The following is a 14,296-nucleotide window of genomic DNA, read 5'->3' as shown; positions in this document are numbered from 1 at the left end:
TCTCAACAGAGTTTTTTTTATTAAAGCACTGGAGCTAATCAATCAGCACCAACATTTGATCTCTAATAAAATATCCCTGGGGACATCCCCTCAACTTTTAAGCAGCAACATATTATCACGTTATTCCAAATGAGCACATCCAAGAAGAACAGCCTTTTCTCCATTGGCCCTGTGTCTACAGCCCTGATGTGTTCCACTGGCACGGCAGCCACAGGAGACAAACCGGGACCTCAGGCTAAAGGGGCTTTCTGCTCAGAGGAGGACCAGGACAAGCTGAAGAGCCTGCAGCAGGCCTCTCTGTCCAATGTGGTGGAGGAGTTCTTCTGGATAGGAACCAGCATTGTGGCATTCTCTAAGTGGAGGCTTGGCTACATGGGTAAGCTAAGACAGATACACAGAGTGAGACTGGTTGGATCTACAACCAAAAAACCTTTCATTAAAACTACGCAACATGAACAGGATTTAGTTTTGATGTATTGTGCGGTCTGGATTTGACTAATTGGTCAGTCGTGTGATGAGTTTGGCTCTTAAAGGTTTCATCAAAGTTTTGGGTAAAGTTCAAAATGCTGGGAGGACAGAGGATTCACCTGACTGGCATAGGGTTTTGGGGTGAGATCATAACGTTTTAATTAGTTCCACAGGAACATTTTGAGTGAATGGGGAATTTTTGTTGCCGTTATAAGAAAGTTCAGCAAATAGATGCACTGTATGAATGGGTGAATGTAAAACTGTATTGTAGCTTTGAGTGGTCATCAAGACTAGAAAAGTGCTATATAAATACATTAACCATTTACCATTTATTCATCAAGTCAATTATAAAGGCAGCATGGACTTAATATGGCAAACCAACTCTTCTTCCTTGATGTTTTGATTTTATCAATCATCAATTTCTGACAGTGAAAACTCAGATGTGTGTAACATAATTACATTGTATAGAATCTTGGTATTTTTATGTTATCTGTTCATGTGATGGTGGATTTACCCAACATACATGTGTATGGCTTTAGCCGGACAGTAATGTGGGCATTTTGGACTAGTGTATGTTTGTAACATTAGTCTGATTGATCGCCGCTCCTTTTTATTTATTAAAACATTCTAATATTAGCTTTGTTTGCTCTGAAAACATCTTTACTATTGCCTGAACCATATAGAATTCTATATGGTGGGAATTCTTTATAAATAGTAGACATGAAACCTGGTGAGTTATCAGTAAACAGGTGGATGTGTGAGTGTGTGTCTATTTGATATTTTAAAAACTAAATCATTGTGTGGTGGTCGAGGTTCATGTTGTTGCAGGCCGATACAAAAAAATCAAAATCTGGGAAACTTTGAGAAGTGCAAAGACATTTTCATGACGATATGAAACTGTGATTGTTAAACTCAGGTAATTAATGGGAATCACAGTTCATTGTTTGTCTTAGTAGCATCTCAGAGTGTTATTATTTTGTCATCCTTCAGTCAAAGAGGCTGTCTGTGTTTAACCTCCTGTCAGTTCTCATCAGGGTTGCCTCTTCACTGTAACGCACTCACTCATGCACAACATATGGCCACCAGACAATCCCTAAGGGCTTAACCTGGTGCCCTGACAGATGACAGTGACTAACTCCACTTGCCCCATATTGAAACATTGGCAGCAGCCACTCAGGCCACTCTGCCATGTCGATGAGGTGACACCCACTCCTCTAACCTGGTCTCATCCGCCTTGTTGTGGTGGAGAACCGCTAACTCCTCTGTCACCTGTTGTCTGCTTCCTGCTTTAACCAGCCTGAGCAGCTGTGGCCACCAGCAGGAATGCTTATCTCTGTAAACACGTGTTGATGTAGGTCCTCCCATTACACAGCAGCCATGTTCTTCAGTATTATGTAAGTTAGAAACTCATCATAACCTGAAAGAGACAAAATGCGAACTGAGCTGTTTATCGTTATCGTGACCTTTTCGTATTCAGCAGTGTTCGAAGACATTTTTCTGGAGAAGATTATGAAATACTTGTATCTGTACATTTAAAGTGTTTTCAATTTCTTACCCATAGTTTATTTGTTATTTAATTCTCCTCCCTTAAAATGTACTGTTGTGTAGTTGCCATGAGCAGATTTTGGAGGGTCACAATTTTAAAATTGTGATGAAATGTTGACAGGGGTTTAATCAGCATTGTTATCTGATGATAGTGTTGACTTTATTAGCTAACTCTAAAGGAAAGTGTTGACACAATATTGTATATGAACCATCTAATTTAATAGTTTCTAGCATTTACATTTTCATGTATTAAGTCCTAATTAAAAACTTTCCAACTGTGCAGTGGATTTGTTTCCCCTGAGGAGTCATTTGTGGACTGTAACATGTTCAGGTGGAGAAAACAGGACTAAGATTAGCTTAGTTGTTGTCGCCCTGATAAAGGCAGTTGTGTGCTCCCATTAATTAAGCGTGCAAATAGCATCCCAGCTTGTTTTCAGCCATTTGAACATCCAGTGTTCCTCAAAAAGGCAATGTCTCCACATCAACAGTCTTTCGATCTGATGTTGTAACCATGGCAACAGGCCCAGGCCCGACTAGTACAGTGTTCGTTTTTTTTGGTGTGTCTAGTGTTCCACTTTTTTCTCTCTCTCTCCATATCTCTACAAGATGTTTATGCTGCTCTATTTTTGTTCTCTCAAACACGGCCTGTAAGGTTCCTGTCAAACTCTACAACAGTTTGTAGAGTCCCTTTCTACTGTGTCTCTACAGCATTTTCTGTTTTCTTCTATTTCTCTTTCCTTCCTACACTATTGGTTTCCACTATGTTGTTGTTTAGAATGTGGACACTGACCAGTGTGTTGTTTTAAAGTGCAGCTTCCTGACAGTTGGTCGGATCAAGGAAGGCACAAGTGAACCCCATACATGGACTAATTTCTTCACACAATGTGTGCGAGCGCACATCTCTGTCACTCTTCACACATGAACTGATAATTACATATATAAGGTTATTAATCGATGATGTCGGATCTTGACTCCCGATTGTTCTGGTCACTTTAATCCTGATGTCCTGTCCAAGCGCATCACTTGACGTCTCATCTTGGGTATAGAGGTGGTAAAATTTCTCGATTCTTAGATGCATCGCGATACTGACATGAATGACTCTGCTTCGATGCAGAACATAATCGATTCAGGTTTTTCACCACGTTCATTGTTTTAGCTTTGTCCCACTGCTGAATCTGTTTCCTCCTCACTCCCCCATCTGACCTGCGCTTACTTTACACTTTAACAATTAAGCGCCAACACTGATCACATGTTATTAGGACATGTACAGGACTGACGTTTACTCTGTGTTTGTTTGATTCGCTCCAGACTTTATAAGACACACGTTTAAACCTGCTACACAACCAGAGACGTGACTCGCACAGTCGGGACATCAGTGTTAAAGTGACTGGAACGATACACTGCTCAGGGTGCCAGGTGGGGCCACCTTGATACAGTGAAGGCTATAATCAGAGTTTGTCCTTTAAACGGTCCAGTGTGTAAGATTTAGGTGAAAAGGCTCTTTCCGGAGAAATTTTATATAACATAATCCTAGGGTTGTTCTCACTAGTGTTTCATCTAAATTGTACGAATTGTTGTTTACCACAGAATGTGCCCTTTATATTTTAATACTTCATATTTACATCGAGATCGAGTCCTCTCTAGAAGGCTGCCATGTTTTTTTTTGTTTTTTTAAAATAGCCAAAACTAGACAAACAAAACACCTTTTAAGTTTTTATGACAACTGAAGGCTTCCACAGGTTCTCTTTCATGTTTGGAAGGGGAGGGTGAGGTGAGGGGTATTCAGCTGCAACATACAACTTCACCACAAGACGTCACTAAATTCTACAAACTGCGGTGCTATTCTCATTATAATTGGTGGTTCGTGCTTTCTTACAAAACATAAATGGAATGAGTTCTATCGACGTATTGACTGTCTTATATTTCTATTGAGGAAAAGTTAATTCGCGCTAATTATCTTTACCCTTGTATTGCCCAGCCTTTGTTGTTTCTACAGTCCTCCTGACTTTGATTGCATATACAGTGCCTTGCATAAGTATTCACCCCCTTTGGACTTTTCTACATTTTGTCATGGTATAACCACAGATTAAAATTTATTTCATCGTGAGTTTATGTAATGGACCAACACAAAATAGTGCATCATTTGGAAGTGGGGGGAAATATTACATGGATTTCACAATTATTTACAAATAAAAATCTGAAAAGTGTTGAGTGCATATGTATTCACCCCCTTTACTGTGAAACCCCTAACAAAGATCTGGTGCGACCAATTGCATTCACAAGTCACATTTGCAAGTCACATAATTAGTAAATAGGGTCCACCTGTCTGCAATTTAATCTCAGTATAAATACACCTGTTCTGTGACAGACTCAGAGTTTGTTGGAGATCATTACTGAACAAACAGCATCATGAAGACCAAGGAGCTCACCAAACAGGTCAGGGATAAAGTTGTGGAGAAATATGAAGCAGGGTTAGGTTATAAAAAAATATCCAGAGCTTTGAACATCTCTCTGAGCACCATCAAATCCATCATAAGAAAATGGAAAGAATATGGCACAACCGCAAACCTACCAAGAGGAGGCCGTCCACCCAAACTGAAGAGTCGGACAAGGAGAAAATGAATCAGAGAAGCAACCAGGAGGCCCATGGTTACTCTGGAGGAGTTGCAGAGATCCACAGCTGAGGTGGGAGAATCTGTCCACAGGACAACTATTAGTCGTCTACTCCACAAATCTGGCCTTTATGGAAGAGTGGCAAGAAGAAAGCCATTGTTGAAAGGGATCCATAAAAAATCCCGTTTGGAGTTTGCCAGAAGCCATGTGGGAGACACAGCAAACATGTGGAAGAAGGTGCTCTGGTCAGATGAGACCAAAATTGAACTTTTTGGCCTCAATGCAAAACGCTATGTGTGGCGAAAACCCAACACTGCCCATCACCCTGAGCACACCATCCCAACAGTGAAACATGGTGGTGGTAGCATCATGCTGTGGGGATGCTTCTCTTCAGCAGGTACAGGGAAACTGGTCAGAATAGAGGGAAAGATGGATGGAGCCAAATACAGGGAAATCCTTGAAGAAAATCTGATGCAGTCTGCAAAAGACTTGAGACTGGGGCGGAGGTTCATCTTCCAGCAGGACAATGACCCTAGACATACAGCCAGAGCTACAAAGGAATGGTTTGGATTAAAGAACGTTAATGTCTTAAAATGGCCCAGTCAAAGCCCAGACCTCAATCCAATAGAGAATCTATGGCAAGACTTGAAGATTGCAGTTCACAGACGGTCTCCATCCAATCTGACTGAGCTTCATCTTTTTTGCCAAGAAGAATGGACAAACCTTTCCATCTCTAGATGTGCAAAGCTGGTAGAGACATACCCCAAAAGACTTGCAGCTGTAATTGCAGCGAAAGGGGGTTCTACCAAGTATTGACACTGGGGGGTGAATACTTATGCACCCAACAGATGTCAACTTTTTTGTTCTTATTATTGTTTGTGTCACAATAAAATTTATTTTGCACCTCCAAAGTACTATGCATGTTTTGTTGATCAAACGGGAAAACGTTTATTTAAGTCTATTTGAATTCCAGTTAGTAACAGTACATAATGGGAAAAAGTCCAAGGGGGGTGAATACTTATGCAAGGCACTGTATATGGAACACACACTGTCCCGGTTATTGGACATGTGGGACAAAACTCAGAACAAACTGCGGGCATAGGTAGCTGTTATTTCAGGTTCTGGGAAACTTCATATTGTTTCCACCTCCTGGAGCTGTTGGTTTCCAAAGTTTTAAGACCTACAGTCTCCCAAGACGTTTACTCACCCTGGGACAAGGCCCACAAAACATGCTACTTTTACTTCAGTAAAGTACAGTAGGAAGATATTTCAAAGATTTACTTGACTTCCCAACGGGTTTCCCACGCACAGCCAGCTACATCACATGGGCGAACACATTCTCTTCTTAGCAGACTGCCAGGGGAGTGTGAGCAAAGCGTGGCCTCCTTCTGTGCCTTTTCCTCCGTGAGTTCATTGTGTTCAAGGCAACTATAAGAGTGTGTTCCATGTTGAAACAATTCACTTTGGATTCTATTTAATGAGATTTAACCACTCACTGACAGTGATATCAAATTTACTCATGCAATGTGACAACATCGCTCACTCCACTTAGTTTAGACAATCGGATAATCCATCACTCTGCTTTACTGATATTAAAAGGAAACACGTGTTGGGTTAACAGTGGGGCTGAGTTTTGTAGGCAGCGATAGTAGCAGATGGAAATATTGGCCAGAAGACTGTGATGGCTGTTAGTGTGTGCAGCTCATCTTTGACAGGAGGAGGAGGATGAGCAACTTAGATCACTGACAGGACATGGTTTTCAGCCGGGTGCCATCCTGACCTGAGAGGCCTACAGAGCCTGCATGCTCTCATTCCAGCCAAACTTTGACAGCAGCTCATTTCATGGATTACTGCCCCCTCTCTGACTGAAGGAGTGCAAGCTCTATAACAACCAGTGGCATCAGGCGCTGCAATCAGCCAGCAGCGATAGAAATAACCTCTCACTTGAAATCAATACATAGCTGCTTTGCAGCCCATGTTGCATTTATGGCCCAGAGTCCAAGCTTTAAAATCATTAAGGGTCAATTGAATAAATTGACCATACCTTTCTTTATTCTCCAACATTAAATTGAAATAAGACTGGTCCCTCTCTCTCTGGTGAGGGAGAGTTAATTATTGTGAACATGCATGCAGTACAACTGAAAGTCTGCAGGCCTACTATGATCAAATCGGCACAATGACCTTTCATTATCACAATTTATCAAACAGAGCTTTCGGCTGATCCCTACATAGATATATTGTCATCTTGATAACACACATTTCCCTCCCTTATAGTTTGTGGGTTTCTTTTTTGAGCCAGTTTTGTCAGCTGTGAGTGAAGGACACAAAATCGATGAGTATAAAGTCACTTCATATAATATGTCTTGAAATAATGATATTATACAATATTTTCTAGATCCCTGTAATGATTTTGGAAATCTAGTTAGCATTGGTGACATTTTCCAGTGGCTAAGGAGTCCCCATATTTAAAACTTTTAATAACATGATATGCCCTGCATCGTCTGTATCATAAAAATGTCATATTGCCTGCTCATATTAATGATACTCTACATTACTAGCAGTTAGTGAAAGTTTAATATGCAGTGATACGTCCTCCAGGTGAGACAATTGGTGGTAAAAGATTAAGGTTCCGCATATCTCATACAGCAGCTTCTTGTACTGTTCGATCTTTATTGAATTGCAAGGAATTTCAAGGCCTACAGACATACTCAGGATCGTGCAACTTACCTTTGCATCTATAACTCGTCTAGAATTAATTACTTTTGTGTTTTCCATAATTTTTCTAGTAGTTATAATAATTTTATTACTGTATGTCTTCTTCATAGGGTGGGGTACTGTTTTTTGTTTTTCAGATACCAGTGGTAAATTGATACTTTTAAATAGTACCTGTGCCTTGATGATACTTTTTTCTTAAAAAGCACAAAATTAAAGCAAATTGGATGTTAAAATTAGGGCACCAAAAATTCAATACAATACAATCGGGATCAGGTCGGGTTTAGACACAAAACGATTGTCAGGTTCTAGTTGGGGTCAGTTTATATTTTCATGGACGGTTCAGACAGAAATCCTAGGGGCTTTGAGTAAAATATAGCCACACTTCCGACCGTTTAGCTTTAGGTATTTGGTTGTCGTGTTGGCTTGAGTTTGAAGCAGAAACTAGCTAACTATGGCTATCCTTATATGCCGCCAGATCCATGTAGAGAGGGTGTTGCCTCCACAGTGAAGTGTAATGTGAACTAGGCACCTGCAGAGATGTTTATGTTGCCTTTTAAGAAGGGCAACTACTGCAGTACAGAGCTCAGGCACCGGGATCTGCTTGATTCAGTCCAGTATGTACTGGAATAATCAACCTTACTTGTGTGTAATGCATAATGTAAAGCATCTTACATTTTAATGATTTCCTCTGGAAACGAATCAAATTATTGTGCCTTTTAACGCTTTACAGATCCCACAGACAACAATGCTTGCCTTTTTAAAAGGAAAGAGGAGCTGATGCTGTGTATTGTTGATAACACTGCCCTGGCAGAGGTGGTGTGGTGCTTTGCACTTTGCTCATAGAGTCTTATGCAGGAATCCAATAGCAGCGGTTTGGCGAACAAAACTGAACTGCATTAACAATGCCCTGGGGGTGGGCGCTTTGCAGTGAGACCACAGCCCCATCAAATCAATGCTCACTGCTGGTTTGCATTGCTCACCAGGAGGCTTTGGATGAAGTGGATGTTGCATTCAGGTCAAAATGTGCTCCAAGTTAAAAGTGTTGATTTCTTGTTCCAAATCTGTAATACTAACGGATCACACATTTGTATTTAATGAAGAAATACAATTATAATTATTATAATTGTAATGATAACATTTTGTATCATATTGGTGCACAAATTACCTAGAGTTCCATACACCACTGTCTAAATCTAGTACCTTTTGGATATTCGATAGCCCCCCCCCCCCCCCCCCCCCCCCCCCGAACAGTCAGGGGCTCAGCAATTTTTGAAAACATATTTGGCTTCCATCCTACAAAGCTTTGTGAGGGTAGGGTTAATATTTATTAAATCAAGTTTTTAGATCAAAGCGGCTATATGAAAATGTTTGCCATTGCTCCACCCCTCCTATTAGTAATTCAATGCGTTTACTTGCTGATCAGAAATGCAGCTTCAACCCTTTTTTTACTGATTGACCTCGTAAGAGACTTGTCTTTGAATCTTTTGAAATGACCCAGGCGCAGCATTATCCTCCCAGCAGGCATGGTGAATGTCAATGTGTGTCAGTGATGTGCTAACCTTATTAAGAAATGTGTATGTGTGTGTGTGTGTGTGTGTTGAGGTCCTAATTTCCTGCATGTTGTGGGTGTTTGATAGGAATTCAAAATTGATAGAATGACCACATGGGGTGTGACTGTATCCTAGGGGCATGTGGCTGTCCATACCAGCCAGACCAGGCCGGATTACCACACCATTAGCTTCCTTCCTGTGGAGGAAATTACCAAGTCTCTGCCAAAATATTAGTAAGGTCATAGACTTGTCTGTATTTTCACTGTCACCATTCAGGATTAACTAGATGGTGTGGAACTACTCTTAAGTTTAGGCCTAAATATGCTCACATTTAAAAGGAGGTTCTGGCTTTCCTGTTTTTTTTTGGGGGGGGGGTTGTTCCAACTATAGTGTAAAGGAGAGATCTTGTTAAAGGTTTCTCGTTGCCGTCTCTTACTCTGTCTCTTTCTTGAAGCAACTCGAAGCCCTGTCCGTAGTGACAAGCATATCCAATGTGTTTGTCTGTTGTGTGTGTGTGTGTGTAGTTGAAATTATATATTTGTAAGGACCATTTTAAGCATAGACCTTATTAAGTGAGGACATTTTGGGAAAGTGCCAACATTTTGGCCAGTCATAGTTTTTCAAAGACTGGTTTGAGTGTTAAGACTTGGTTTGGTCTTAAGGTAAGGGTCAGAATTAGGTTTTGGTTATGCAAAGGGTTAGGCATTTAGTTGTGATGGTTAGGGTAAGGGGCTGGCAAATCCAGTATGCCAATGAGTGTCCTAACTGAGATAGAAGTACAAAAATGTACGTGTGAGTAAATGCATGCACACAAACAATCTCTGGAAAGAAAAGATGGACATAATGTAGTGATTGGTGAATACAGATTTCTGCCTGTCTGTCATTCACTTTCTTTCAGTTGCAGTGCACAATTATCCTTTTGCCAACTTTCCATTCTTATTTTCTGTCTGCCTTGTCTTCTTGCCTCCAGTGGAGAAATGTATGAGCTCCATGCAGATGGGAACCCAGATGGTGAAGCTCCGTGGTGGCTCCAAGGGACTGGTGCGGTTCTTCTATCTGGACGAACACAAGTCCTGCATCCGCTGGAGACCGTCGCGCAAGAATGAAAAGGCCAAGAGTGAGTGTCCTCCTCTCTCCATCTATAGGGAACAGCATTTCATATCTGTTTGGCTCCTGAGGTCCAATGTGCTCAAAATTCCAACTCATGGAAAGCATCCATGCCACATTTTATTTGACAGACGAGGGCTGATTGAATGTTACCAGGCGTCCCACCAGCATATTTCACTCTGAATATCCATATGTCATCCTTCTGAGGGGCTCCTTGTCACAGTTGATAATACAGAAAAACAACAGCCACATCTGTTTTTGTAAACAGATACAGAATTAAGTGCATTTCATTTTTGGACCAACTAGACTAGTAATATTAGCTACTTGTTCTTTACTTTCAAATAAATCTTTCAAATATAACATTATAAATGTGTTATTTTGGCTAGGGTGTACATCAACATAAGATACAAGTATTATACCTGGTACACCATCTGTTCTACTGCACACTTAGCCATAATAAAAAAATCTAATTATATGAATTGGTTAAAAAAGATAAATATAGTTTTTATTAAAATATGTATATCAAATCAGTTGATAACTTGTTTTAAGATATTCAGTGTTTCAGATATACACTGTTAAAAGCTAAATTGCTGCTGGAATACGTGACCAGATGAATTGCTTAAATAGTTTTTACACCAACTTGTGCTCATTCACTTGTGGATGTTTCCTTAATAACCCTACTAGAGCCTGCTTGCTCTCTGTCTAGTCAACTAGAGGGAATTTCCTTTGAGTTTGTAGCTTCACAGGATCTTGAGACATTAAATTGAAGTGGCTGTTTTCCTGTAATAATTACTAATGGCCACAGTGGAAGCGATTCACTAGTAAATGCACATCCAACCATCACAGAGCCAAGAAATGGAGACAAATAACCATCCCTGCCCCCATTCATAACTACGGGTTATTCAGAGTAACCAGTAAGCCTAAGGCGCATGTCTTTGAACTGTGGAAGGAAGCCAGAGAAGAGTCACACAGGAAAATATGCATAGCCTGGATTTAAAGTTAAGATCATCAGGATTATCCCATATTGTTAATAACTTTATTCAGGGCATGCATTCATCACTATTATTCACCAGTACCTACTTGCACATGTTATTTTATTTAGAATTGGATATTTATTTTCAGTGCACAGTATCTGCGCAAACAAAACTGATACCTGCAGTGTTTTAGAATAAAATAAGTCTAATGGACTTATAAGCAGCAGCTCTTAGGATGGTTGGTTCTCTCATGGGGGCTTAGGGGCTCAGTTTCCTGTTCCTCTCCCTCCTCTGTAGCTCTGGATTTAATAAGCTCCTTAAATCGTCTTAATTATTCATCAGATTAATCTGCCCAAACAGTGTCTTCTGCACACATGCCATTAAATAAACAATGATATACATACTTCACTGGCAGATCAGAACTTCGGTCCATTGACCCGTACATCTTCTGCTACTTATTCTGCTTCAAATCGTGGTGCAGCAGGTTAAACAAGGTAGTCCAGCTGCAACTCCCCCAGCAACATTTTCCAGCTCCTCCCAGATAAGATATTTAGTTTCGCCAGCAAGTTCTGAGTATTCCCTGGGGTCTCTTGCCAATAGGACATGCTCAGATATCTCCCAATTGAAGTGGCAGATGAATAATTCTGATCACATATCTAAATCACATTGACTGGCTTCTTTTGAGTCGAAGGGGCAGTGACTCAGAGCTCCCTCCAAATGCCTAGGCTCTTTAGCCTATCCTACCCCATCTCTTTTATAAGCTCATATTCCTGATCACATTTTTTTGGACACTATACTATACTTTGAACATAGACTGAAATAAATTGGTTTCCTCTATCTTTGCTGCCACACAGTATGAATAACACCAGCTTCAGTACAGATAAGGCTTTATTATAAAGACATTGAAAACTAAATCATGGCATTTATCCTTTCTGCCAAATCAAATCTTTCACAGTTGAATGAGTAAAACTGGGACAAAAATGATCGATGAAGAAAATCCTGATTCTGATAACTTTTGAGAAATGCCATCACATTAATGTGAAGACAGTACACAGTAAGCTGCTTTCAAACCTCACAACGGAAACCATCTTTTCTCTTAATCCTCCAACATCAGATATACCGAATATGCCATATTTGAATACACTGCCTTCTCCTAGCTCCTGGAGACATAACTTCCTTTCTTAAGGCAAATGTATGGTCCCAGATATTGGTCACACCCCACCTGTGTGTGTCCCTCCATTTTTCATGTGATACTTTGACAGGTCATAGTCACTGGACCAGGATACAACAGATTGGCCACTGTAGCCTTCACTGGGAGGATAGTCCTTTGCATTCTAGTATTCTATGCTACCAGCGTCAAGGGGCTTATCAGAGTGCAGCCACCAAGACAGACTGACAGACATAAATACAGCAGGCCTTGTTTTCCAGGAACCACATTGAGCCTTCTTGAACAAAAACTAAGCAACAACTGCACAATGACAATATGACTGATAAGTAAAAGAACAGTCCATGGCTATGGACAGGCGCACACCGGTCACAGCGCCACGTACATCTATATATGGAAGATTCAAAGAGTATGTTCAAATCGTGTGATTTTCCATCACAAACTTATGTTACTTCCTTATGTTACTTCCTTACGTCCCTACATCACTGACAAGAAAATCCACCAAAAACTAACATTTACAAATGCATAAGGTCAGTAAAATCATTTATTGATTTTTAAGCATTCAGACAAAATCACAGGAAACAAGGAAAAAGTTCCTGAATAAATTGTTGTACTATCTGAGTAGTTTGAAACAGTAACAGTTAGTGAATACCTTATGGGCTCAGGTCCCTAGTTCCCTCAAGTAGATGCTTAGCCTGTTTTTTTTTTTTTATTACAAATTAATGTGTGACATTAGTCACATGTTAAACCTGTGCTTCTTATATACATTTCGTGAAACATGTCAGACATACTATTAAAAAATATTTAAAATCAGCATCTTCAAATAGAGACAATGTTACCGATCCTACATCATGACTTACATGGGTCCTCTGTAAATATTACAAAATTATTACATGAATACTCTGTAATTACTAGTATTCGTTACAAGTTACGTCTTGGTACTGGCTTACGTGCCTATAAAGCTGACTGCATCTTACATGGTTGTGCCTGCATAACTATGACAAAATCTGTCCACAGACAGAAATACATATTAATACAAAAGGTCAATGGGTTTATGGACAGCCATGTCTCTCATGGCTACTAGCCGTCAATTGTGAATGAGCATGGGATCATGAATGAACACAAAATGTCGAAAGGTCAGCAAAAGTCCCAACAGTATCATTCTCTGAGGAAATACAAACTGACCACATCCGCCTCTGGCTCCACTGCCAGCAGTTTATCAAATATTCCAGACACTAGTAGTAGTGGATTGTATATTGTAGCAGATACCTGGTGTACACTCTTGCATGATTTATAGAAGTGCTACAATCCGGGAAAGCACATGTACCCATGTAGCATATCCAGCTGCAGGGATGTGGAGATCACTGGCAACCACGTGGGACCACACACAGCACAGCACATCCACTGTCATGTTAAACCCATCCTTGACATCCAGTAGTTCATATGCAGTACATTTAGTGTGTGTGTGTGTGTGTGTGTGTGTGTGTGTGTGTGTGTGAAATAATGTAGTATTGCATGACTAAAGCACAGAGGGAGACAGAGCAGGTCATGTGTAATGGACATCTTTTGTGGATAGTGACAAAAATGTCCAACTAGCAAGAACTACTCTCGATGGCGTTGATGTCAGTGGGGAAATTTAATGAATGACTCAAGGCACTTTCTTCCAGTAAAATGTGATTACCATCTCATAAATGCTGTATCTTGATAAAAAGAGTTCTCTGGGCGCTGCTCATTGAGTTGAGAACAGTTTTATCCTCTGTAACAAGAAGCCTGAAATCAGACACAAGAATTTCCTCATGAAACTCTCCACATAAATTGGTTCACTAACCAGAACATTTTTTCATAACCAGGCGAATACCAAAACAGGCTGAAGGATTGAGTTGGGTTTAATAAACTCAGTTTTGCTCTATTGTTCTTTTACACTTGACAAGAAGGTTTATTCAAGTAAAAGTATCACAATTTAAAGATATTGCTAAAATTCCTGAAATTATATTTTTACTTGCAGAGTAAGCAACAGAATGTTTGTAAGACCCTATACAGACCTGGTAGATCTGTTCTGAGATATATGATCGCAAGCGCCAAACTGTGTTTGACCCGCTACAGTGTAAACACGTTTTTACACATTCCAGTGTCCAACCTCTTGTTTGTTTTCAACCACA

General features: G+C 40.2%; 1 protein-coding gene across 12 annotated transcripts in view; it reads left to right on the top strand.

Annotated features, from left to right (window-relative positions):
• The window catches only part of plch2a (phospholipase C, eta 2a), a 199,706-nt gene that overhangs the window by 127,660 nt on the left and 57,750 nt on the right, over positions 1-14,296 (top strand). For 9 of the 12 annotated variants that reach the window (XM_053424354.1, XM_053424358.1, XM_053424357.1 and 6 more), the window contains one exon: positions 9,862-10,008. In XM_053424354.1, coding sequence (XP_053280329.1) covers positions 9,862-10,008 — 147 coding nt within the window. Of the gene's footprint in view, positions 1-152; positions 377-9,861; positions 10,009-14,296 lie in introns of all 12 variants that reach the window. The other 3 variants (XM_053424352.1, XM_053424353.1, XM_053424363.1) reach the window with 2 other exon arrangements.

Source organism: Pleuronectes platessa, chromosome 6 (genome assembly GCF_947347685.1).
Source record: "Pleuronectes platessa chromosome 6, fPlePla1.1, whole genome shotgun sequence".
NCBI classification, from domain to species: Eukaryota; Metazoa; Chordata; class Actinopteri; order Pleuronectiformes; family Pleuronectidae; genus Pleuronectes; species Pleuronectes platessa.
The sequence above is the reverse complement of the archived record's forward strand: the minus strand, read 5'-3'. Positions and strand labels throughout refer to the sequence as shown.